General features: G+C 41.3%; 1 protein-coding gene across 4 annotated transcripts; it reads left to right on the forward strand.

Moving 5' to 3' along the window:
- The first annotated feature begins 1883 nt into the window (after positions 1 to 1883).
- On the forward strand, positions 1884 to 19370 carry TPD52 (tumor protein D52). Of its 4 annotated transcripts, XM_074898796.1 has the most exons (8): positions 1884 to 2352; positions 7405 to 7520; positions 9166 to 9314; positions 10162 to 10263; positions 11206 to 11232; positions 15676 to 15717; positions 17077 to 17125; positions 17912 to 19370. In XM_074898796.1, exons 1-8 carry the CDS (start codon positions 2181 to 2183, stop codon positions 18026 to 18028), a joined length of 774 nt encoding a protein of 257 aa, XP_074754897.1. In that variant the 5' UTR covers positions 1884 to 2180; the 3' UTR covers positions 18029 to 19370. The 4 variants fall into 4 exon arrangements, with proteins under 4 accessions (XP_074754897.1, XP_074754899.1, XP_074754898.1 ...); XM_074898798.1 differs by lacking the exon at positions 15676 to 15717; XM_074898797.1 differs by lacking the exon at positions 11206 to 11232 and having other exon boundaries at positions 1885 to 2352.
- Positions 19371 to 23657: the final 4287 nt, after the last annotated feature.

Below are 23657 nucleotides of genomic sequence, written 5' to 3' on the forward strand. Positions count from 1 at the left end.
ATCAGTGGTCTTAGACTGGCAATCCAGATGTCTTTAGGGACATGAAACCAACTTTTGCACAAATAAGATGCAGGAAGTGTACCAGATTTCTTTGAATGGATAGTATGAGGTAAAACTGAATGCAGGGAGTTTCCTGTAAATGACAAGAATGTGTTGACTCCAGTAAATTCCCTTGGCCAGGAAATAGTATTGCTGATTGTTAGCAGGGATAAACAGATCTTCACAAGGGTTTCTTTTTCCTGTAATAGCTGCTTTCAGTTGTTGTAGCTTGCTACCATTGGTTACCTTTAATGATTCTCTGGGGTCGGGAAAAAGGCCTAGATGGTAGCCTCTCCTTCACCCTCTTTCTGTGTTGGGGGAGCGATGGTAGAAAACACCCAGTGTGCCATATTGGATAATGTCATTTTATCTAACCCGGTTAGTGCAACCACTGCCTGAGCCTTTTGTACAGAAGGCAGTCCCCGCCTGCTGAGTTACACAAGGAAAAGCCGCAAAGCAGAACTGGTAGCTATTCATATTACCGTGCTTGGTTAATAGAGAGTATATTATTACTGTAGCCACGTTACAGTTCTCTGCTTCCTCTGGATGCAGTGAATTTTAGAATCTGTGACCAAAGCTTTGACCTTTGTCAGGTGAACTTTGCAGTGTTTCTGGCAGATGCCACAGCCACGTGTCCAAAATGCAGAGGGGCATTATAATTTCTTTTCAGTGGATTCAGAAAATAGCAGATACCTGTGTTTCAGGCTTTGGCACTCTTATTGTTAGGAGTCTGCAGGGAGTCTGCACCAGAAACCAATGTATGCCTGCAGCGTAAAGGAACTGCTCTTTAATTAGCTGGAAGGTCTGTTCCTGCACGCACTGATTTCAGTGGAAATGTGAAGTTAAAACCTCAGAAGTGGTACACTTTCTGCTTGTATCCCCAGGGAACACATTGTCCAGCTTGACTTGGGGATGCTGCAAGGCTCCTTCACTTCTACAGCTTTGAGCAGAGGGAGGGTGGTGTAATGTCTCTGGCTCTGTCTTAAAACCTCACTCTTACAGTGGGGAAAAATATTAATTTCCATTTGATTATGCTCCTCTGCATCCAGGTTGCAGTGAACAGCCTAGGTGAAGGTGTGGGGTTAGGAGGAAATTGTTGCTCAGCTGTAAAGGTGTTCTACACTGCCAGTAACATTGTTTTTTCAGTGAAAGATGCTGACCTTGGAAGAAAAAAAAAAGTAGTGAAGTACTTGCAAAACTGTGCTGTCTCTTTTAGGCAAGAAACACTTCTGCCTCCCAGGGCTAAATTTTATACCTTCAGCATGACGTCAGATAGCTTACGTAAATTGACCTTTCTTTATGGTATACGTGTCAAAACATAAATATGTTTCATCAGGACAGTGTGTTTCAGTGTGACCAGTTCTTGGTGTAACTGGCTGCCCTAAATGATGCTGGCTGAAACAGCAAGGACCATAGAGCAGTGCACTTCAATATTTTTTTTTTTTAAAAAACCAAGCAAATGAACAAAACCCCCTCATATCCAGTTATGTTTAGCCTTGTAGGCAAAAATCATAATGCACATTAGCACGTTCATTAAAAAACCTAGGTAGTGTTTATAGCATAGCCTTCAGAGACGAGTGCTGCTCTCCTATTGTGAGCTCACACTACAGTGTGACACCTGGGCAGCAGAGACTGAGTTCTGGCTGGTGGTCGTTACACTGGTGAAAGCAGCTGGAGAAATAGTTATGCACACAGAATTTTCCATTAATCAGAGGAAAAAGTCCTACACAGATGGTATATAGGATAGATTATGGCTAGTAATCCTTTTGTGTCCTAGAAGATTAAGGATATTCTGGTGTAGCTGCAGTCAGCTGACCTTTTTTTTATTTAAATGATTGAAAATTCTTGATGCAATTCTGCAGAGGACCAAGTCTCTTCCAGAAGCGGCGAATGGTGTGCTGTGGATGTTTGTTAAAGGAACGGTCTGTTTAAGTCCAACCCCAGTTATAAATTTACAGGAACTTAACTTTGTGCCATGTAAACAGCAGAAGCTGTAAGAAATCGCTTGCTAGATGGCTCTATCAAATTTAACAGAGGTGTAAGAGAGCTGAATTTTATGAGGAGGTATAGTGAGTGTCATGTGAAGAAACGGAGGGCTTCTGACCTACTGTCGTCGGGGTCGCCCCAGAAGGTGAAAATGAATGCTTTGGTGGAAGAAGAGGACGGCTGTGCGCTCTGAATTTTCTGGCATGGATCTGTATGAGGATTACAAATCACCTTTTGATTTCAATGCTGGAGTGAACAGAAACTATCTTTACCTGTCGCCTAGCATAAACCTTTCTCCACCTGGATCCCCTACACTGACCAAGTCTGGTAACTTTCTTCTCTTTCTTCTTCAAAACCTCTACATGGAAAGCTTAGTGATTCCTATCTGTAAAAAGGAACTTCTCAAATTAAGAATCTGTAAAATTTGGCTGAAACACAGGTGTAAATGAAGGTAAAATCTGACCTGCTGTTAACCTGGATAGTTTATTAGCTTTGGTGTGTCATGTAGTTTAGCTAATCTCATGTGCTATGCATTTACCAGCTTTACCTTATTTGTTATTTCTAAGGCAGTTTGAGGGGAAAATGAAGTGAACAAAAAAAATTAGGAACAAAAGGGAAACTTCTGCAAGACTGGAGTAATTGGCCTAGTTTGACTATTAGGGTTTTTTTTTGGGGGGGGGGGGGGGAGGTAGGAATTGCATACTTAGTATGACTTCAGAGCTGGGGATAGGCTTGCCTTAGTACTGAAAATATCACCAATTAAGGAAAATGTCCTCTAAAACCTTTACTCTGTTCCATCTATCATTTAAAATGCTGTAAATCTTAATGCCTGCAGATACTAACTGTACTTGCACTCCCCAGAGGAAGCGGCTGTTAAGTGCTGTGCTGCAGCAGCATCTGTCTAGTGCTTAACCCTACTAGTTTTTAGCTGGTAACCTGTTGTACAGAACATCTACAGCCATGCCTCCCAGCACGTCTTAGCCTGGTTTTACCACCTTTCTTTTCCATTTTGTGCTGCTGGATGTGATCTTCCAGAGAAATTAAAAGTATAGAAGGCTTAGCCCTGCTTCAGGTGTGACAAAGCAAAGCAAAGTTAGAGATCACTGACTTTGGTTTTGATGGGCTCATTCTTTAAAGTTTGAAAGAAATGTGCATCCCTTGGGGAACCTCTGTGTTAACTAAACCAAACCCCTCTGTGAACTCGATGAGCTAGGGGCCTCTGGGAAACAGCAGTCAGCTTTCACTTCTACAATTACTGCATCTTCCCACCTCTTCTAAAGGAAGGGGAGCAGTGCTTTGTATCTGGTGGTGGTGCATCACCATAAACACCAACATTTGCTGGGCTTTTTTTCTTTTTCATTCACTTTGAATTAATATATGATTACTGTTTGGGAGCAGCCCAAGAACTTTCTCCCCTGAGTTGAAGAAATAGATCTAGTTTTGTTTTTTTCAGTGAGATAAATGGGAAATACTTAACTGTGATCTTTCTTATATATTGCAAAATAAATATCGTCTGTGGCACTGTACATCACTCAGATGTTGGCGTGATTTTATAATCTTGTAACAGCTTGTTCTCCTGAACTCTAACAATTGCCTTTTTTCTTTAGCTTTGCCAACTGTATAGTGATAGCCAAAACGCTCATTCTGAGTGTCTGACACACAATATGTCTGTCTAAAGATAAAGCTTTGTGAAGGCTAACCCTCCCCCACCCCAAAGGCCACTCATCTGAAGTGACCAGCACTTCCTTAAACTGCCAGTGCTTACTGCTAATTGCTGAATTCAGGCCAGAAAGAGCCAGTGAACTTGTGTTGAAAACCAAAGAAAACCACAAACCAGGAAACCTGAATATAAATTGAATGACTCTAATGCTTTGCCTACCCTCGCAGTAGAATAGAGACTGAAGTGCCACTTCCCTGAACATGATACGTGGAGTCCTAATCAACTTGTTCATGTCTTTATTTGGTTCATTTAAGTAGATCTAATGAACTGCTGGGATAGATAATATGTTAATCTTAGAAATATAGACACCTTAAAACTAGGTAAGTTTTCCCAATACTAGGTAAGTATTCCCAATATTTTTTCCCCCAACAGAATTTTTACTCTGCTTAAGAGTTTGAGATGTGAAATGCTCACCTAAGCTTGGTTATAGCAGAGTACCAAGCGACTGTATTTTAAGTCCTTTGCAACTCTAAAGATGAAAGAGGACTAACGAAAGGTAACAAGTTGGAAGCCAGTAAGAACAGTTCTGCTGGTGACCAGAGAAGACCACAGCTGAGAAATGCTCTTAATAATGGATTGAGCCAAAGTAATTCCATCTGTTAGCTGACTGCTATTTCCCTGGTTTCTTGTCCCCCACCCCACAAAAATACCTTAAGGTAGGCTGTGTGCCTTCCTTATAAAGCTTGCTTAAAGTCAGGATTTTACTTTCTGTCAGCCCTGGTTTATGGGGTACCTTTGGGTTCTAGCCATGCCATTGTGGAGGGCTGTGGGCTGTATCTGCATAGACAACTGCTTCTTGATGACGCTACCTAGCACGGTATTCCTATTGTGCAGATGAACTCTGTGTCCTGCAAGTATTGAAGTGAACTGAGGAATGGGGGCCAAGTGAGAAAAGAGGTGAACAGTATGGTATGAGAGGGGAGGTGCCAGAATAAGGACTGGTGGGAAGGTGTTTGAATACTTCAAATAGAGTTAAAGTAAACAATGGGAGCGGGGAAAGAAGGCGAGGAGGGAAGAGGAGGGCATTGTTAGATGTACAGGGTGAGGTATGGAGGACTCTGAGTAGCAGTGATTTCCTGTTTTCCAGAAAGATCTAGAAATGGGAAGGGGAGGAGAGTTTGTTTCCTTGCTTCTTACCATTCTGTCTGAAGTTCAGTGTAAGCAGCAAGCGGCACAAAGTTTCTTAAAATGCTGTTTTCCCAAAGAGAAGGTACATTCCCCAAACAGAAGCTTTTGCTGCAGGAGACAATCCAGCATGTTTTCCTACTTACAGATTGACTTGATCTATTTTTGGTGAGATAATCCAGATGATTCTTCATAACCAGATTGAACAGACTTTCAGCGGGATGTGCTAATGCTTATGGAGTCAGTGTGGTCTTTGGTACTTGCAAACTTCTGAAGTGGCTTTTGCAAAGGCAAGCTCTGTAGTCCCTGCAGGTGGAGAACAAGGTCAGGTATTGGAGGCTAACATACTGGGGGTCACAGAATGTCAGGGGAAAATGTGATTTAAATTTTTAGTTTTCCTTCAGTGTAGGCATATGTGATAAATAGGAGTTTCACGAAAAGGTATGGCATTCTTAACTGTTTAATGTTAAGGAAATAGGTTGATGTATAAAACAAAAATTATCTGATTGTGAGACGTGAGCCATAATCCTTTTCTGGGGGGTGGGTTTTTTTGTTTGTTTGCTTTTTTTTTGGGGGGGGGAGGTTTGTGCTGTAGTGCTATGCTTTGGTTTGGGCATTAGACTTAAACTTTTTTGCTGCCCTGGATTTCTGCCAGAAAATAGTGTATTGGGAAACCTGTAGGAACTATGTTATGTTTTTGTAGAAGACAGACATAAATCTCTGGGAAAACATGGTATAGATTTCATGAATAAATGCAGAGTGGGGTTTCAGTTGCTTTCTGTATGCTTCCTTGTCAGTGTACTCCGTGGTAACTTACCATTTACAAATGTTTTGCCCATGTAGCAGTGTGCTTCTAGAGGACGGGTGTTCTGGACACAAATACAGGGCAGAAAACATACTGTATTGGAAGGAATTTGTGGAATTGACCTTTACCTGAGTTCAGGAACTTGATCAAGAACAAAGCCTCTTCTTTTCTTAGGCTTGACGGGTGCTAGGAGCATGTTTCATAGAATATCTAAAACTAATTACAGAGTCGCAGGATCTTTTTTTTTCCCTGACTTTTCAGTTGATTGTGAGGTAGCTATTTGATATCAAGCCTCACAATGAAATCATAGTGGTGGTGTCATTGCACATTAATGAGTTTTTGGATTCCTAGATCAAATGGTAGTATGGAGTGCCATCAGAAGCTGCTGAAATGAGGATGAAATTTTATCTGGTTAATTACTACAGTGGCTGGTAAAGGAAGATCACTTAATATGTCCTCAACTTGTCTGAATTATATATTTTTATATATATACATACACACACACACTCATTCACAAACAATCCTCCTGGGTTTTTTTCTTCTATTTTAAGATTTTTATTTATTTTTTAATGTCTGTAAAATTATTTTATCTCTTGAACAGAGAATTAGTTCTGGGAATCCACAACCATTCCAGCATTCAGTCTTTATGCATATTGGTTTCTTTGCAGATTAGAATAGGATTCCTTAATGCTGGCAAACTGTATGTTTAAGTGTCAGCTACAGAGATTCAGAAGGGGAAATCTTGCTGGAAAAGCTGTTTGTTGCATTAAAAGGTGTTTAAAGTGATCTTACTGCAAGCACTAAGGACTAAGAATTAATGAATCTTTAAAGTAAGCACATTGTAGTAATACAAATAATACCCTACTCCTTCCTTTCCCTGAAGCTGTGAAGGTGGAAGTTGAGGCAGACCATAGGGATATTTGGAATACATACAGAGGAGTTCGGCAGAGTTTTGGTTTCTGGATTTGTAAGGGGAAGAGGCAACAATGTGAGTGGATGGACATCCTCATCAATCCCTCCTCAGCACTCTACTGCTTCATTGGAAGTGACAACCTTTTGCTCCCAAGCTCTTTCTCTGGGCTTCTCACCTGTCTTAATGTCCAGGGTCAAAACAGCAGTCTACTTATAGTTCCATGATATCTGCAACTTTCTAGCCACAGTGGTTCCAGTTACTAGGCACAGAGAGGTTGGTCAGGGTATGGGGGAAGAGTTCATACTTGCAGTACAACCCTTTTCTCCACTGTTGCTGAGCTTGCTTGTCGCCATGACTGCTTCCAGTGTTCTGAGAATGGGCATTTTTAAAATCTGATCCAGAAAGCAGTGAGGGAGGGAGCCTCTCCTTTGTTCTTGAGCACCTCCAGCGCTTCCAGAGTTTCTGTGCCACATGAGTGACAGAGAGCAGGGTGTGTGTAGACTCCTGGGCAGAGGTTGTTTGGGTTGTAGTGTTCTGTGCCTTGGTTTCTATCAGAGTAGTGGATGCATCGTTCCAGTATGTTTCCAGTCTCCTATTATAGCAGCAGTTGCAATTCTATTGAGCTTTAATACAACTTAATAGAACGAAACAGTCAGTAAAATGCCTCTGTTTCCTGTGTGCTGTAGTACTCAGGAAGCATGACTTGGTGTTGCTTCATCAGTTTTCTTTGTACACTGGCACAAAAGGGCTGTATATTAATGTTGATTGCTGGCAGACACATGATGATCTGACTTTTAATGGTTTATTCACCTCAAGGACTGCTGAGAAGTGACTCTATACCTGAGGTTGGAGAGGATGCTGCTGCTACAGTTGGTATGGCAGAAACACTCTCAGAAGAAGAACAGGATGAGCTAAGAAAAGAGCTTGCTAAGGTAAATTTCTTGCAAATAGCTCTTAAATTGGTTTTGAGAATGAAAATCTGGGCTAATGCTGTCTTTGAACATATAGTTAATGCTTTGCATATTTATTCTGTGAGTATGTAAAGCGAGGTATGGCACTCTTGTGTGTTGCGGGGAGGGAAAGGGTGTCAAGGAGAAAAGAGCATTCAGTTCTAGCTATGGGGAATTAAGCTAAAAGTGCTGAGTGTACAGATCTTAAACCAAGATGCACAAATGCCTTACCCTTTTTTTTCCTCAAGAAAGAAGCAGGTAAATAAGCTGTCAAAAGAGAACATGTTGGAAGCCAAAACCAAGTACTGTCTCAACTGGTGTGGAGTAACTAAAGCTGTTGTTTTCATGAAGTAATACCTGTGTAGACACTGTTCTTCTAATGTCTAACCATGTAACTATTGTTACTTATAGTTCACATAACAGATTTTTTTTTTAAGACCAAGTTGAAGTAGCATTTTTTGAAGAACAGTCAAATATTCAAGCCCAATACATGCATTTCAAAAGTTGTTGAAATCAAACTTTATTGAGTCGCCAGTCTTTTTTCTTTTATAGCTCTATGTGACTTTAGGACCTTACTAAAAGACATTAACTTAAGCCTAAGGTTGGCAAATGAAGATTAGCTGTGAAATAAGCACATTTAATGCGGTTTTGGTAGTCCTGAGTACTACTTTATGCCAATCGGCTGAAGGTGGTGAGAGAGGGGTATGTCACGCTGGACATCGGACAGGTATCCAAAACAAAGGTGCATTGAAGATAGTGGTATTTACTCAAAGGAGCTTAAATGAGTGTGCAGTCTGATACTCTAAAGTAGGCTGGCCCAGTCTGGATGAGGAAGTAGGGTTGGATATATGCCTTGCCTTTGTACATATTGCCTTAGTGCCTCTGTCACATCTGTATAGCCCACCAAATGGCATCATAAAACTATTTTGATATCTCTGATCATGATCTGGTCCTGCTTCAGTGAGAGGCATAAGTGACCATCTGTGTAAAGAAGGCAGTATATAAGCAATTCTGGTTACTGAACAGGTGCTGTGTTTTTGTTGTTATGGGTGGGGTTTTTTGTTTGTTTGTGGGTTTGTTTTGTTTTAACTGCTCAGTCTGTCACAATTTACACCCCCGCTCTTGGGAAGGCACTCCTGTGGCTGGATCCAGCCTGCAGTTGCTGCTGGCTTAAGCCACAGAGGAACCTTTTTGTTCAAGCAAGGAAACAAAACTTGTGTATGGATCAGACATGCTCTGAGCTTCTTGATACTGGTCATACATGGGTATCTCTTCTGACGCGGAAGGAGAACACAGGCTTGGCGATTGTTCCAGGTTTGGCTAGTCTTAAAGCTTCACATAGGCTAATGTTGTCTAAAGGTAATGATTTCCAACTGCACAGTCTTTTAGTTACCAACTTTCTTGTGCATATTCCAGTAATGGAGCTAGCTGCAGGTAGATTATTTTCTCACTAGCTCTTGTTGTGGACTATGTTGGATTTCCCTTTCAGTATTTAGAAAAAAATGTGAGGCAATGTTAAAAATGCATTAGCCCTCCTGTTACTGATGCCTACCTAGATGGTTTAATAAATATGTAGTTAAATGGCTGGGTGTATCACTTGGTAACTCTCTCCACTCTGCTGCCACAGGTGGAAGAGGAAATCCAAACGCTCTCACAAGTGTTAGCTGCCAAAGAGAAGCATCTAGCAGAAATCAAGAGAAAGCTGGGAATAAACTCATTACAGGAACTAAAGCAGAACATTACCAAAAGCTGGCAAGATGTTACATCAACTACAGCGTATGTACCGGTTCACAATGATTATCTCGACTGTTAAGGTGAAAACTATGTCGTTCCTGTGTCATGTCTAAACTTTGTGTTATCTATACTAGTCTCATTTCACAAGAACAGAGGATTAAGTTGCACTAAAACTTACCTGGATAAATTGTCACAGATTTCTTTTAAAAAGGCCTCTATTAGCTATACCATCTCATGCAAAATAATGAGTAAGCATAATATGGGTGACTCTAATGCACTTTTTGTCTTGACAGATCTGAGATACCATTACTGATACACCAAGGTGTCCTAAATCCAACAAAATACCCTTCTTTTCCAGCCTGGAAAATTTTTGTAAACTGAGCTCATGCAGGAAGAGTGCAAAGTCACAGTTAATGTTAATACAGTAATGCCTTAAGGTCTAGAGTGACCTGCCTTCTGCAATTAATGACTACTCAAGATGTACCTCAAACTTTTTATGGTGGAGTTTGACAGAATCATTCAGTATAAGACTGTAGATGCTTCACACAAAAAATACACCTGTTATTTTTCAGAGTTTGTGCATGGTGTTGTTTTCTTGAGTTTTTTTGTTTTTGTTTGGTTTGTTTTTTAAAGGCCTACAATAGCAAGTAGCAGCTGTTCTGGGGGTGGGTAGTAGGTACATGTTGGTGACCGTGATCTGAAGTCTAAGGTGGCAGAGATGCTGTATCCAGAAGGGACTGCAATGACTTAAGATAATCTCTTAAGTAGCTTGTCCATTTGACCCCAAAGTTGAAGTATACCCCTGGATTTGATTCAAATTTACATATGCTAAAAGGGTCCTTATGTGTTCTATTAAAATGACTATAGACTTAATCTTCTTTGAACACAGATACAAGAAAACATCAGAAACCCTGTCTCAGGCTGGTCAGAAGGCTTCTGCTGCTTTTTCATCTGTTGGTTCAGTCATAACCAAGAAGTTTGAAGATGTCAGGTAGGTTTCTCTAGATGTTCCTAAGTAGTTGCATTTTTGATTTAAGCAGGTCATCACTGGAATAAATTAATGCTGTTAATGTACCTAGCACTTCTAAAAGTTAATCTATCAAGAACCCTCAGCATCTGTTTCAGGAGAGCTGAGCAACTTGCTGCAAAATCTGCTCGTATGTCCTCACTGATGCAGAAGAGTTTTGTGGTGTGTATTTTTATGTACAAGAGAAGCAATGTATCCTATTACCTCCACTGCTGTTATTTTTCTGGTAGGATTGCAGGTGGCAGTGTCTCTGTGTGATGCACATAGCATTGTCTTTTCTGTTCTTTCTCAGCTTGTGGAATACTGTGTTTAAACAACTGTTCGTGGTTTGGTTGTTGGTTTTGTGTGTGTTTGTTTTTTTTTCCCTTGTGTGTGGATTTCTTTCAGTTACATTTCTTTGTAAGCAGTTCTACCTCATTGCTGTGGCTTGATTTTATTACTTTTTTAATAGACTGTTGGCACTTTTAAATTCTTAAATATTGGCATACAACATATTGTGACTTTGTGTCAAATGACACAGCCCTTCATGCAAATTAGGTAAGTTTGGTTGTAATTTTTAACACTGTTGCGAGCTGCATGTAAAACTCTTCCTGGATGCAATCCAATCCTATACTAAGTCTTTATGCAACTATTCATCTCTGCTTGTAATATGTTGTGAATAGTGGATCAAATTTATTTTTCAATTATTTGACAAATAAAAATTCACACGTTCTAACAGAATATTGCTGCACTGGAAAGCAGTGTAATAAAATCAGCCCTCTGTTTTAGTGCTGCCATTAACCTCTTTCTTGCTTTTTTAAGTCTATTGGGAAAACACTTCGAGGTGCAGCTACACAGTTATGTATTTTTCTTCAGATTTATCAGAACTTCCTTTCTCTTTTTAATGCTTACTCTGGCATTGTGCAGACTACAGGCATTTTCACATTCCTTTAGGTAAGGTGGGCACAAGAATTGTTTCTGAAACTAAGCATGTAGTCAGACTGTCTCCACTAAAATCTTTAAATAAGTTTTGTCTGTAAAAGATTATTTATTTCTCCAGTGTTAGTTAATGCAAATCTGAAGCTGTTTTAATGTCAGGGAAGATGTTTCTTCATGTTCACCTGGTAACTATCCCAGAACATGAAGTCTTGAGAATACATAATGAATCAGCTAATCTCTTCCTTGTAAGAAAGGAATCTGTTAAAACGATTCTGCAAGTTTTTTTGTAAAGAGAAAGAATATGGTTTTGAGGTCAATGGCATGCAGAATTCCTCCTTCTCTTTGTCTGTACAGTGTTTGTGACTTGATAGAGTAGAAATTTTCCCTTTTTTGTGTCTGTTACAATGGCTGTTTAGCATTGTGACTCTAATCAAATTGCTAGTCTAAATGTAAAACAGGTTATGCATTCACTGTTCATAGTTTTAGTAAAACAGTCCTTACCTTTGAGCTGATTACTTTAGCAGCTGCAGACACCGAGTATTTTAGTTACCTTGTTTGTACTGCCTTTTATCTGCCTAGTCTAAGCAAATACTCAATGTTTTCAGCAGTTAAAATTCCTGTGTAGTAGCTTCTGTCCATTGCCTCTCATCTCGTCTGTGCACACCCCTGAATCTGGCTTGATTTTTTTTGTACTCTCCCACTAAGTAGCTAAAGACAACATTAGGATCTCTATAAAGATGTAGCTATCTAGCTCCCACAGTACTAAGAGCAGTGCTCAGATGCTGTCAGAACCCAGACTCTGAACGGAGCTCAGTTTGCTCAAGTATAAGAAAATTAGCCTGTCTGAAATACCTCCCCTTCAGCATCAGTAAGACAAAGGGAGCCTGGGTGATGTCTCTGTTGCTTTTGGATGCAGAGCTTGGCTTCTCACTGTTCACCTTTCTTCCTTAAGGCTGTGGTGTTCCCTTACTAGTGTTTTAGACTATTGCATTTGACAAGTACAGACTTGTAGCTCTCTTTGGTTTCAGGAATTCAATATCTCAAAAGAAGAGTGTCCTAATTACTCAAGTTAGTGGCTAGGTGGTGTTGAGTACTCTCTGTCAGAAACTGGGCCACTGGGAGGGAATGTAGCAGCGGCAGAAGAGTCCACATTGTTGGTGTGCTTACTATAGGAAGAATCATGGCAATGGAAGTTCAAGGTATTGTTACAAATTCAGGAGCAGCTGGGTTTAAACACAAAACAAAAAGAAGTGGGAAGAATTAGTGCTGTTCAAGATCTTAGTTGCACTTAAACAGGAGAAACCACTGATTGAGATTTTGCTTTCATGAGGACCAAGTTCATTGAGGATTCAACCAGTGAATTCAGGTCCCGGGGTTATGTGACTACTCCAGTGGTGCCTGCTTTTAAGACTGCACAAATATGAACTTTACAAAGTTTTAGATGCCCAAGCTCTTTCCTGGAAATGAGAACTGATGAGCCTAATACTTGAACAAATACCGAATATGCAGGTGCATTTTTATTCTTTAAACTCTTGTATGGCTGCTTCATCATGGCTTTGCTTTTCTTGCACTGTTTTAACTTAGAGACTTCTCAGCTGTAATGACATGATTTCTTCTGTGTTGGACTATTACCACATGTTCCGTGCAGCAAGCATCACATGCAGGTCTTCATTCTTGCACTGCAAAGTGATTTGGGAGGGAGTTGCGAAAGGGTGTAAGGCAGCTGGTGGAGCTGTGAACTTGGAAAGTACTGAAATAGAGAGGAAGAGAGAGGATTGGTAGTGCAAAGTCAGTGTATTATTGCTTCCTTTTTGTGTCTGTTTCCTCTGCTTTTTGTTATGCTGAAAATGAACTGTTCCTTCTTAAGTTTTTCTTGAGACCTTTATTCTTCTTTATAAGAAAGTCTTGAACTTTTGATGAACTAGACATCCTTGTTGTAGACAGCATCAGTATTATGTGCAAAACAGCAGTAGTACCAAGATGTAGCGCTCTGCTACAAACTTCCTGAGCAATCATGACATTGCACTTGGCTCCTCTTGCTCTGCATCCATATTACGGAGCAGAAGTCCTCATCTTTGCGCTGTTCTGAGATTGCAGAATAACTTTCTCTGCTTGCTTTGGAAGTCTGATATGATCATGGACTCCTAAATATCATCGTATATCAGCTGGCAACCCAACTATTAACAAAAGCAACTAACTGGTGCTTGTGTACTCTTAAGCCCATGTCTTCCATGCAGGGACTCTGGCATACCTCCTTGTGCATTTTCAAAATGTGAGGCAATGTAGTAGCTATAAAAATAATTGAGGAAAGGATAAGAAAGCTTTTAATGCCATCCAAAATATGTGGAAGGCTGGAGAGCAATTTATTGTGCCTTTTCTGGTTTTATATTTTCTTTAAGCTAGGGGTTTGCTTGTGAGCATTGTAAAAAGGGCTTCTCTTCTTCAAACCACCCAACTTGATGGCCTAGTTCAGTGAATGCATTGCTGTGGTATCTGTCATTTGTGAAAAGAAATACAACTTCTCTTCTTTGTAAAGATTTTCAAGGCTTAATCATGCTTCTTTGCACTAGTTGAAGAATAGGTGATTTGAATTTAAAAAAAGATGACCTGCACTTAACTAATGCAGTTCTCCTGCAAACCAGATCATGCTGTCATAAAAGTACATACTATATTATGGTGACATTTTACAAAATGGATACTGAGTATGCAGAAGTGTATTGTACAACAGCAAGTAAATCCTTCACAAATGTATAAATATTCTTTTTTATATTTATATTAATATTCATATTTATACACAAATGTATAAATATGTTCTTCCATTAAATGATTTCTATAAAATTAAACTGAACTTCCCTCGACACCTGTTAAAAGATCTGCAACACACCATAGGTTGTGGCTTTTCTGTGTGAGCAGGTCTACAGATTATAGATATGTATGGGGGAAAGAAACTTTCACCCTCTTCAGCCTTAAACTTCATGCATGGAGCTACTTCTTGCAGTGTGAGGGCAAGGGACTGAGCATGACTGGACGAAGAGAACTAGTTAGTATCAGCCTAGTTCTGTACAAAAATTTGGCACATAGCAAGTCCAGAACTTGTAGTAATCTGCATCACAGAGCTCCAGAAAACAATCAGCTTCTACGTGCTCTGGAAAAGTTTGTGCAAGCCAAACCGTCCATGAAGATGAAAACCAGCAGAAATGGGGTTGCGGAAAGGGATGTTACACGGCCACGTGTTACTGACGTGTCAGGACAGCATCTGGCCTTAGCGTATCTGATTCCCAGTACACTGTACCTACAAACCAGCCTTCAGTTGTGCATCTGCTTTAAGGAATCCCAACTTCAAGGGAACTTTTTATGTGTGTAGGCTTTTTCCTAGCACTGTATTCTACTGATGAGCCTCCCAAAGGAATCTCTTAGAACTCATTCTGCAATGAACACAGAACATTTTTGCTGCTGTGAATGTATGTTCCATTGTGCTGAAATACCAGTTGTAGTTCTGGAGGAGCATCAGATGAGAGGTGTTTTTTTTTTTTTTTTTGTTTGGTTGGTTTTTATTTTTTTTAATTTCCTGTAGCAATTGCCTGGAAAGTATTTTCTTGAAAGACATCACAAAGCCCAGTCAAAATTTGACATTCCAAATACAGTTACTGTGATCATCAGTTTTTCCAACTGAGTATTATGTTATTTACCAAGAAACATTTAACATACAAATTAGCCAAGAGTAAACAGGGATTTTTTAGAATATGGAATAAATTAGATTCCAGATGGTCTTGAAGTTATTTGGGAGCTCCTTAATCTATATCCAGTCACCTTCTAGGAGTAGGTGTGTGGTGTCACTAAACAAACAGTAACTGTATAGCAACACTCAAAAGTTATAGAAATCCTCCATGAATTTCAGAACGGGGCTGAGACTAGGACTTTCTCCCTGCCCCCAGCATAAACCTGAGCTTCAGTATAGATTGATGTGACTGCTCTTGCTAAATAATTTATACTGATGAGTAGATAATTTGTATTGATGGGTATGGAAATCTTACACTGAATTGAAATGGAAGCCTTCAGAATGTAGGAATAATTCTTTCAGTAGGAAGATTAGTTGACTGATAAAAGACTCTTGCGTGTTCACTTTCTACTTGATATTGTCAAAACTGTAAATGCAGCATAACTCATTGCTTGAGAAACTTAGTGAGTAGACAGACTGTTGCAGCAAAGCAGAATTTGTACTAACAAGCATGGCACATGACTTTTTCTAGAAAGCAAAATAAGTTGTTGCAGCTTTTGCTCTGTTGTAGTGTGTGTGTGCATGGCTAAGCAATTTAAAAAAGCAAAACCAAGTAGTTTGTGTAAGACTGCCTATTTACCAAAGCTAACATCCAGAAGTCAGCTCTCTAAGCCAATTTCTTCTCAGTCTATCACTTAAACTAACTTATTGCTTTCTTTTTTCTTAATGCTGGCATTTAGTATACGCTCCATACAACATTCAATTAGCATGCCTATTATGAGGTAATGTATGCATAATCCAGCTTGTTGGGTTTGTTTATTTTTATGTGTGGAATCAAGTCAAATTGAACTCAAGTCAATTAATGTAGATTTAAACCAACCAAAAAACCCACCCAAATTTGTAATGGATTTCCTGTGCTAATATATAGGATAAAATTTGATTTATTTCTGCTTAATTCTGGAATGTGACCAAGTGTACTTCCCTGCTGTTTGGAGAACTATAACAACCTTTCCCTGCCTGTTAGAAATGTAACACTACTAAACGATTCAAGTTTAAAAGGCAATAGCTTGCCATCTGTTTTAAATAATTAAAGTAAAAATACTGTGGTTTCACAGAAAGTCTCTTGCTAACTTGGAGTGCTTGCCTTTTCTCTCCCCTTGCTTGGCACTATGTCACTCCATCTCCTGAGACAGTGTGGTTTGATATATGTGTGTCACTGTGCTTTTCCAAATGAAACAGTGCTGCTAAGCGTGGGTGACCTACACAAAGGCCAAGCAAAGGGGGAAGGGAAACTTAAGACCTCTTTTGAAAAAAACCTCCTGTCTTTAATTTTCATAATTTGTTGTTAATCTGCTATGAATCCTTAGTCCTGGTCCACTGAAGGTAAGCATTTTCCATCCTGCATGAAGGCGGAAGAGGTGTACAAGCCCTTGCACATAATTGCAAATGGTAGTTGACAGCTAGTTGGAGCATTAAGCCACTCTTCTGACCCTAATAAATAATACACTGGCCCTCAGCATTGAAAATCCCAAGGTGTCTTGCTCTTCACATGCAGAATTTACCATTTGTAATTACAGCTGTCTCCAGCACTTAAAAAAGGGAGAGTCTCCCTTAAATTTAACAGCAGAAAAATGCCACTGCAAACCATGTTTTGTTAACTGAACACATAGCCTATTAGGAAAACTATAGGTTATAGTTTAATCTATAACAAGTGAAAAAACTCTGACAAGCCTTCTTCAGCAGTAATGTACTAGGCTAACCAGAAGTGGTGACTAAGCTTTTCTGAACAAATCCTTTAAGCCAGAAACCTGTTTGAAATCACTGGGAATAATAAACTAAACTTAAAATACTTGCTAGTTCTCCGTTCCTTGTAATGAAAGATCCTGTCGCTGGGCCTGGCAATGCTCAGTTGCCAAAGAAACAAATGAGCTGCAACTTGAGTGTGTTTGAATTTTAGTTTTGTAGTACTTGGGGAGAGCCAGATCTAAACTACTTTTAGGCTACCTTTAAAACAAGAAAAGAGCCCCAGACAAATAAAACTGACGTTGACACTGGCAAAAGCAACTGTCTGCTTGTTTTCTGATATTTATAGACTAATGTGATATGTTTTTAATTTTGTGGTTCCTTTTTTATTTTCCTAGAAATTCTCCTACTTTCAAATCCTTTGAGGAAAAAGTTGAAAACTTAAAGGTAAGCATTACTAAAACGCCTTGGTGATTGTGGAGCTGTGGATGTGGAGAAAAGACTGAAGTGCGCTCTGGGCAGCCTGGTTTTTAGTTATTGGTAAACTCTTGAAGGTGCTTAGATGAGATCTTTTTAAGTACTGTGGAAATGGTTTCTCTGCCTAATGATTTGAGAATAAAAAATGGGCTTCCTGCACCTCTTAAAGGAGGATGCCTTTAATTAGAAGGACTCACAGCTAGTTAACCTGCACGAACAGCTAGTATAACATGTAACTGGAATCAGATTGGACTGTTCTTGTGGACTGTCACTGGGCATTCCCTTGCAAACTAATTGACATTAACACTCCTGACATCCCACAGGGCATATACTGTAAAGGGAACATTACCTGGAGAAAATAAAATAGTTGCCATGCTCCACTAAAGATTTCAGAAATTGCAGAGTTTTAACTCTGAATCTTTTCAAAGCCTAAATGGCTTTAAAGGCTGTGTACCTATATCCATTTTTAACTAAGGGTGTGTCAACCTTCACACTCCTTGGGAATCAGGGCTGCTTCATGCATATTGAAGTCAAAGGGAGACTGCTATGTTAATCTGCTGATGATGATTTGTTTTCTGCATGATACTTAAAGACTTGTCTTTAGAGTATTGTGGAGGTAGCTCAGTCCTGGAAAAGCGGCTCTGCTGGAAAGGACTTATTAAATTTACTCATGCAGAGGTACTGGTTTCATACAGTTAAGCGTTTTGGTGTGCCAAGTAACTGCACTTTTATGTTGAGGCTCTCTCTGTGTTCTAGTCTAAAGTTGGAGGAAGCAAACCTGCTGGGGGAGACTTTGGAGAAGTTCTCAACTCTGCTGCCAATGCCAGTGCCACAGAAACTATTACAGAACAGACACAGGAGGAGACCCACTGAGATTCCTGCCTCTGTCCTGCTACCCACTGCCAGATGCTGCAAGCAAGAACTAAGCACACTTGTAACATTCTTTGCGCTCTTTCCACCAGATGTGCTTTTATTTAGCACGTAGCTGTTTTACCAGATTAACTGATACCAAGTTCGTTCATGGGTTCAAAATATTTTTGAAACTAAAATACACTGTTTGGGGTTTTGTGTGGGAAGGGGAATTTTTATGCCTTTCAAGCATTTAAAGGACTTATCTGTAATTTGAAGGCAACCTTTAAAATATAGCAATGAAAAAAATACTTTTGAGAAGTTAATTATACTGTACATATACTGTGGATACATAATTTGTTTTGAATCTGTAACTACTGTTCAACTTAATCATTATGTATCTACTGCTGCTGCCAAACCGAAGCTTCAGTCCCTTGTGATTATTTCAGTTAAGTGTTGCCTGCCCGGGACACTGGACTAGGAGGATCACACCCAGCTAAAGAAAGGACTTCTGCTTCAACAGGCTTTAAACAAGTTATTCATAGCAGGATTATACATGGGTAGGAATGTACTGTCTTACAAGCCTGTTCCTCATACAACAGGTGTGGATAGGGTAATACATAACATCTAAAATTTACTGATTTGTCTGTGGATTATCCACCTAGGAAACTTCTGACCATGGCGACTGGAAGTGAGGTGCCTAGTAGTGCCGGTTTGGTTCAGTTACATTTTCAGTCTTGTTTTCTGTACATGATGTTAATGTGGTAAGATACATTCTTCTGAACTTTTGATCAGTCATGAATAGATTCATGTTAATTCACGCATGGTCATGTCACATTTACACTAACAAAGTACAGACTGTAAGAATAACCCTCAGCACAAAAGTGGTTCTTTTTCAGGCATCAGAATTGCTCTCAAATGCTAACGTTTCCTTTGTAGGCTGGCCATCAAAAATATCTACACCGTCTTATTTTTTGATGTGTTACAGGCCTGTGCCACTACACCCTTATTCCTGTTTAAGACCACATAAATCTGTTTTAAGAGGTGCAGTGCCATGCTACACCATAGTTCTCTTACAAGATCTATTCTCCTACATGTTTCTTTATCTGATGTACTTTTCAGATTTCTTGTGTTTTGTATGTTCTGGCACGTGGTGTGGGTATGGTTAGAACTTTCAGCAAGTGTTTCATCACCGTGCTTAGAACTGGAAACAAGTTTCAAAACAGTTGTGTGAAATCCATGAAACTTCAACTGCCATAGATGTCTGGAGGAAAAAAGCGCTGGTTCCTGACAACGTTGTTAGCATGTCAGATGTAATATATATGCTTAATTACATGTGAGAAGCTTAATAAAAATCTGTATCTAAGGAATGTATTGTCCTATGAATATGGAGGGTTATATAAGGAAATTTTATTTCTAATTGAAACAGTCCTTTAAGCTTGGTTTCAAAGTAGTGCTGGTATCTATTACTGTCCTAGGGCCAATCTTCATGGATTAGCTTGGCACTTCTAGAGAAGACTAGGCCTGGGTTGATTTTGAGTGCCTTACATCAAATTTAACTGCCTGATTACATTGGGAAGTTCAGAAAATGGGTTGAGATTTTCAACCCTCTGCCTCTGGCAGCTCCACCTTAACAAAGGAGCGGAGAAGGGAGTGACAGAGGGGCTGGAACTATTTCTCCCTAGGGTCAGTATGGTGTAGGGCAGCTCCTTCTGGAACATGATCCTTGTTCTGAGGGTCATTTACTGCAGAGTTAAGCTTTCTGGTTTTGGTTGTGGGGTGGGTGGTTTTTTTTTTGGTTTTGTGTTGTTGTTGTTTTTAAAGCCAAGGGGCTGCGTTGTTGGATCTGTAACGTACTACAGTGAGGTTTGCTGGTGCAGCCTCACATGAGCTTCGGCTGAATTTTCCTCTGCATTTCCCGTGAGTGCAAATAGCCTTAGGGTGGCTCTCGCAATTGGAAGTTCTACTGTCAGGGGTGTGCGTGTTCGTGTCGCAGCCGGCATGCGTTTCCCGGCCCCCGAGGCAGCCCGACCGGCTCCTCTAGCCGCGGGACAGCCGAGCTGCGCCGGGCGGCGGCCGCTGGGCTCCTCCTTCCCCTCACCCGCCCACCTGCACGTGGCGGTTACGAGCCCCCCCCCCCCCCGCCTGGGGCTTGCCTCGGCGGGAGACCGGCGGAGAGGGGCCCGTGCCCGGCCCCAGGGCGGCAGGACCAGGCCGAACCCAGCGCCCTCCGGCCAACATGGCGGCCGCGCTGCCTCAGCCGGGCCCGTGCGCTTGCGCCCGCCGCGCGCCGGTGACCCGGGCGTGGCGCGGGGTCAGAGTTCACGCTCCGCCCCCCCGCGGACAGTCATGGCGGCGCCGAGCTGGGCCCTTGCCGCCGCCCGGGCCGGGGTTTGGCCGCGGCGGCTGCCGCTGCCGGTGGTGAGGCGGTGCGGCGGTGCCTCGCCGGCGGGAGCGCCGGATGCTGGGACCCTCCCGCAGCAGACGGAGGAGCGGCCGGGCACCGCTATCACGGCCACCGGCCCCCAGCAGGTGAGGGCGCGGCGGGGGGGCCGGGCCGTGTCCGTGTCCGGGGGTGGTTCTGGCCCGGCTGCCTCGGCAGAGCCGCCCCTGCAGCGCGTCCTCACGGGCTGCTACCGCCCTCTTCTGCCTCTTGGGGTGCAGGCGGCCTGCTTCCCTCTCGCTTCACTTTACCTTCTTGAAATATCGACTGCGTGCACAGCCCCTCTGTTTGCGCACCTGGCTGTTTTCGCCTGTTGTTTTTCTTATTATCGCTTCACCCCGCGTAGTGAATATCCTACAGAAATGCAGGCAGTTTTTGCGCTTTTCTTAAACATGCTCCTACAAAAATCTAATATAGGTGTGTAGAATGCAAGGTTCAGCTCTGTGGGCAAAACTGTATTCTGGCTTTTGCAGGCAGGGAGGATGTGGAAAATTTTTAATTAAGTTTAGCAGGTGAGATCAAATACCTAGGCTAGTACCCTAGAGACTTGTAGTGGAAATATGAAGGCTGATATGAATGAAACGTGTGTGCAAAGGTGTCAAAAGAAACAGCAGGGCAGAGGTTGAAAGAATAGTGTATGTTACTGTGAAAAACCAGAGCACCAGACTTCTGGGGAGTGGCTGAGGGATCTGGGGTGGTTTAGCCAGGAGAAAAGGAGGCTCAGGGGAGACCTCATTGCCCTCTACAGCTACCTGAAAGGAGGTTGTAGTGAGGTGGGCCTTAGTCTCCCAAGTAAGAAGTGATAGAACAAAAGGAAATAGCCTCAAGTTGCACCAGAGAAGGTTCATAGTGTATATTAGAAAAAATTGTCAAGCATTAGAACTGGCTTTCCAGGGAAGTGGTTGTGTCACCATCCCTGGAGGTATTTAAAAGATGTGTAGATGTGGTGCTCAGGGACGTGGTTTAGTTGTGGACTTGGCAGTGTTGGGTTAACATTTGGACTCAATGGTATTAAAGGTCTTTTCCAACCTAAATGACTCTATGATGCTGTTCTTGGGTTTAAAATTGAGGCTCAATACCTTATTGTGAAGGCCTGCACTCTGTTAAGCCTGTAGCACGATTCGTCAAAAGCAGACCCTGATTCTAAACAACATGAGGAGGGCGACAGGCTTGTATCATCTTATGTGCCATTGGTTTTCCTGTTACTCCACCATGAAAACAAGCATGGAGAGAGAGATAGTGAGCAGCAGTCTGCTATTTATTGATGCTGCAGTGAGATTCTGGAGCAAAGGACCACCCTGTAAACAGCTGTTGATTCCTGAAAGGTATAAAAAATTTGTGCAAAAGCTGGTTCATCGTTGCCGAACAGGAGGAATCTTAAGAGTTGTGTTGAGGCCTTGATAGCTGGCGTTTTTCGTCCTTGGTGTTGCACCCAAATAATCCTGCCCAGACCACTTTGGTGCACACTACTACTGATGAGTCTGTAGCTATGAGAATGTGAGTGAATGAAACTTGTGAGAGAATTATTGTGAGTGGGTAAAACATATAGAGCTTTTCCTGCTGATGTCCCAATACTTGACCTGATATCCCAACAATGTAAACTGCTGGTTCTGTGTCGTTTTCTTGAAATCACGTTTTTACCAATTTTAACTGATTTTTGATTGCTGGAAAGTGTTTTATTTGGTAAATAAACTTTCTACAGCTGTGAGGAACCCTGATGCTAATGTGGCATAAAGCTGGGTTGTACTTATGTACTGAATTCTGCTGGAAAAACTCAGAGCATTAGAAGACCTTTTGAGAAAATCGTTTGAAGAGGGACAACACGCCATCCTCGGGAGACGGTGTGGTGGTGTTAGCTGTAGTCCCTTTTTGGGGTGCTGTGCATCTCCAGGATCTGCTTTTTCAAACTGGAGGAATGTGGTTCTGCCTATCCCTTACCTGAGCCGCATCCAGAGGAGAGCTTTGTTCCTTATCTCTGCTGGCAAATTGACAGGTACAAAGCACTGCCTGGCTTTTGTGTACTTAAACCCTGTAAGAGCACAGCGATGTTATTTGGGTTCTTAGTGTTTCTGTTTCTTTAGGGACGGGGGGAGAGGTTTGAGGATGCTTCTGTACTGGTTTCCTATGTCAGTTGTTTTTCTCTCAGTTTTGACACTGGATGAATGCCGTGATAATTTGGTAGACAGTGCCGTATTTTAGGCAGATGTCAGGAAGCTTGATAAATGGATGTGTTGACATGTGTTTGTCTAAGATGATTCAAAAAGCATGATGATATTTTTCCTAGGTAGCTTTTTAAGTTTTTTGGGCACAGTACCAAATGTGTACTGCTGTGTTGGTAATTTCATACGGTTTTGTGTTTTATTAGTTTACAGTTCTGTTGTTACTGTTTTGCAAATAGTGAAACTTATAGAGGGTACTTAAATGTTGATTAAAATTGGTAAAATGTTAGCAACTCAGTAAGCAAAATATTCTCATAAACCCACATGGTGTTTGCTTTTGCCTACAGCAGGCAGCTTCCTTCTGCTTTTTCCTTCTGCATTTTTACAATGTCTAAGTTTTGCATTCAAAACTGAACAAGATAAAAGACAAGTTTAATGTTATTTTATGCTCTGTGGAATTGCAGGAAATGCTCTAGGTGTTACCTTTATTTGCAGATTGAAGCTGCCTGCTTAGCAAAATAGGAAACCTTGCATTTTAGGGGAAGGTGGTGATTTTTGTTGATATGGGTAGAGAAGTGGTTGTTGAGCTGCGTTTATAGCTGAGTTACGAATGTTTGAAGAAAACGTAAGAATGAAGTAGCTACTTAAGAATAAATAGTATATTTTCCTGCACTGTGAACTATAAATAGTCTAAAAGTGTTTTTAAAGAATGAGTCATGCCATTTGCAAATACATTTTTTGGTAGAAACGGGTTATTGCTATATTAGCTTTGCTGGCCGTCTGCACCATGAGTCACAGCATGATAAAACTTCTGTGTTGGTACCTTTTTTACTTTATAATGACAGGGTACAATCTATCGGGCGCACGTCAGAGATCAGTGACGTAAGCAGAAACGTGGTCTTTGTTGAGAAGCAGAGATGTGCCGGCTCTTTGTCCCTCGGCCAAGCTGCGGGTCCTGCCGAGGCAGCAGGGCAGCGACCTGCGCTCGGGTTTAGCTGAACCTCCGCGCCCGGCACAGCAGAGGGCATTGCTTCTTTCTAGATGTCGCAGG

Source organism: Athene noctua, chromosome 2 (genome assembly GCF_965140245.1).
Source record: "Athene noctua chromosome 2, bAthNoc1.hap1.1, whole genome shotgun sequence".
NCBI lineage: Eukaryota > Metazoa > Chordata > Aves > Strigiformes > Strigidae > Athene > Athene noctua.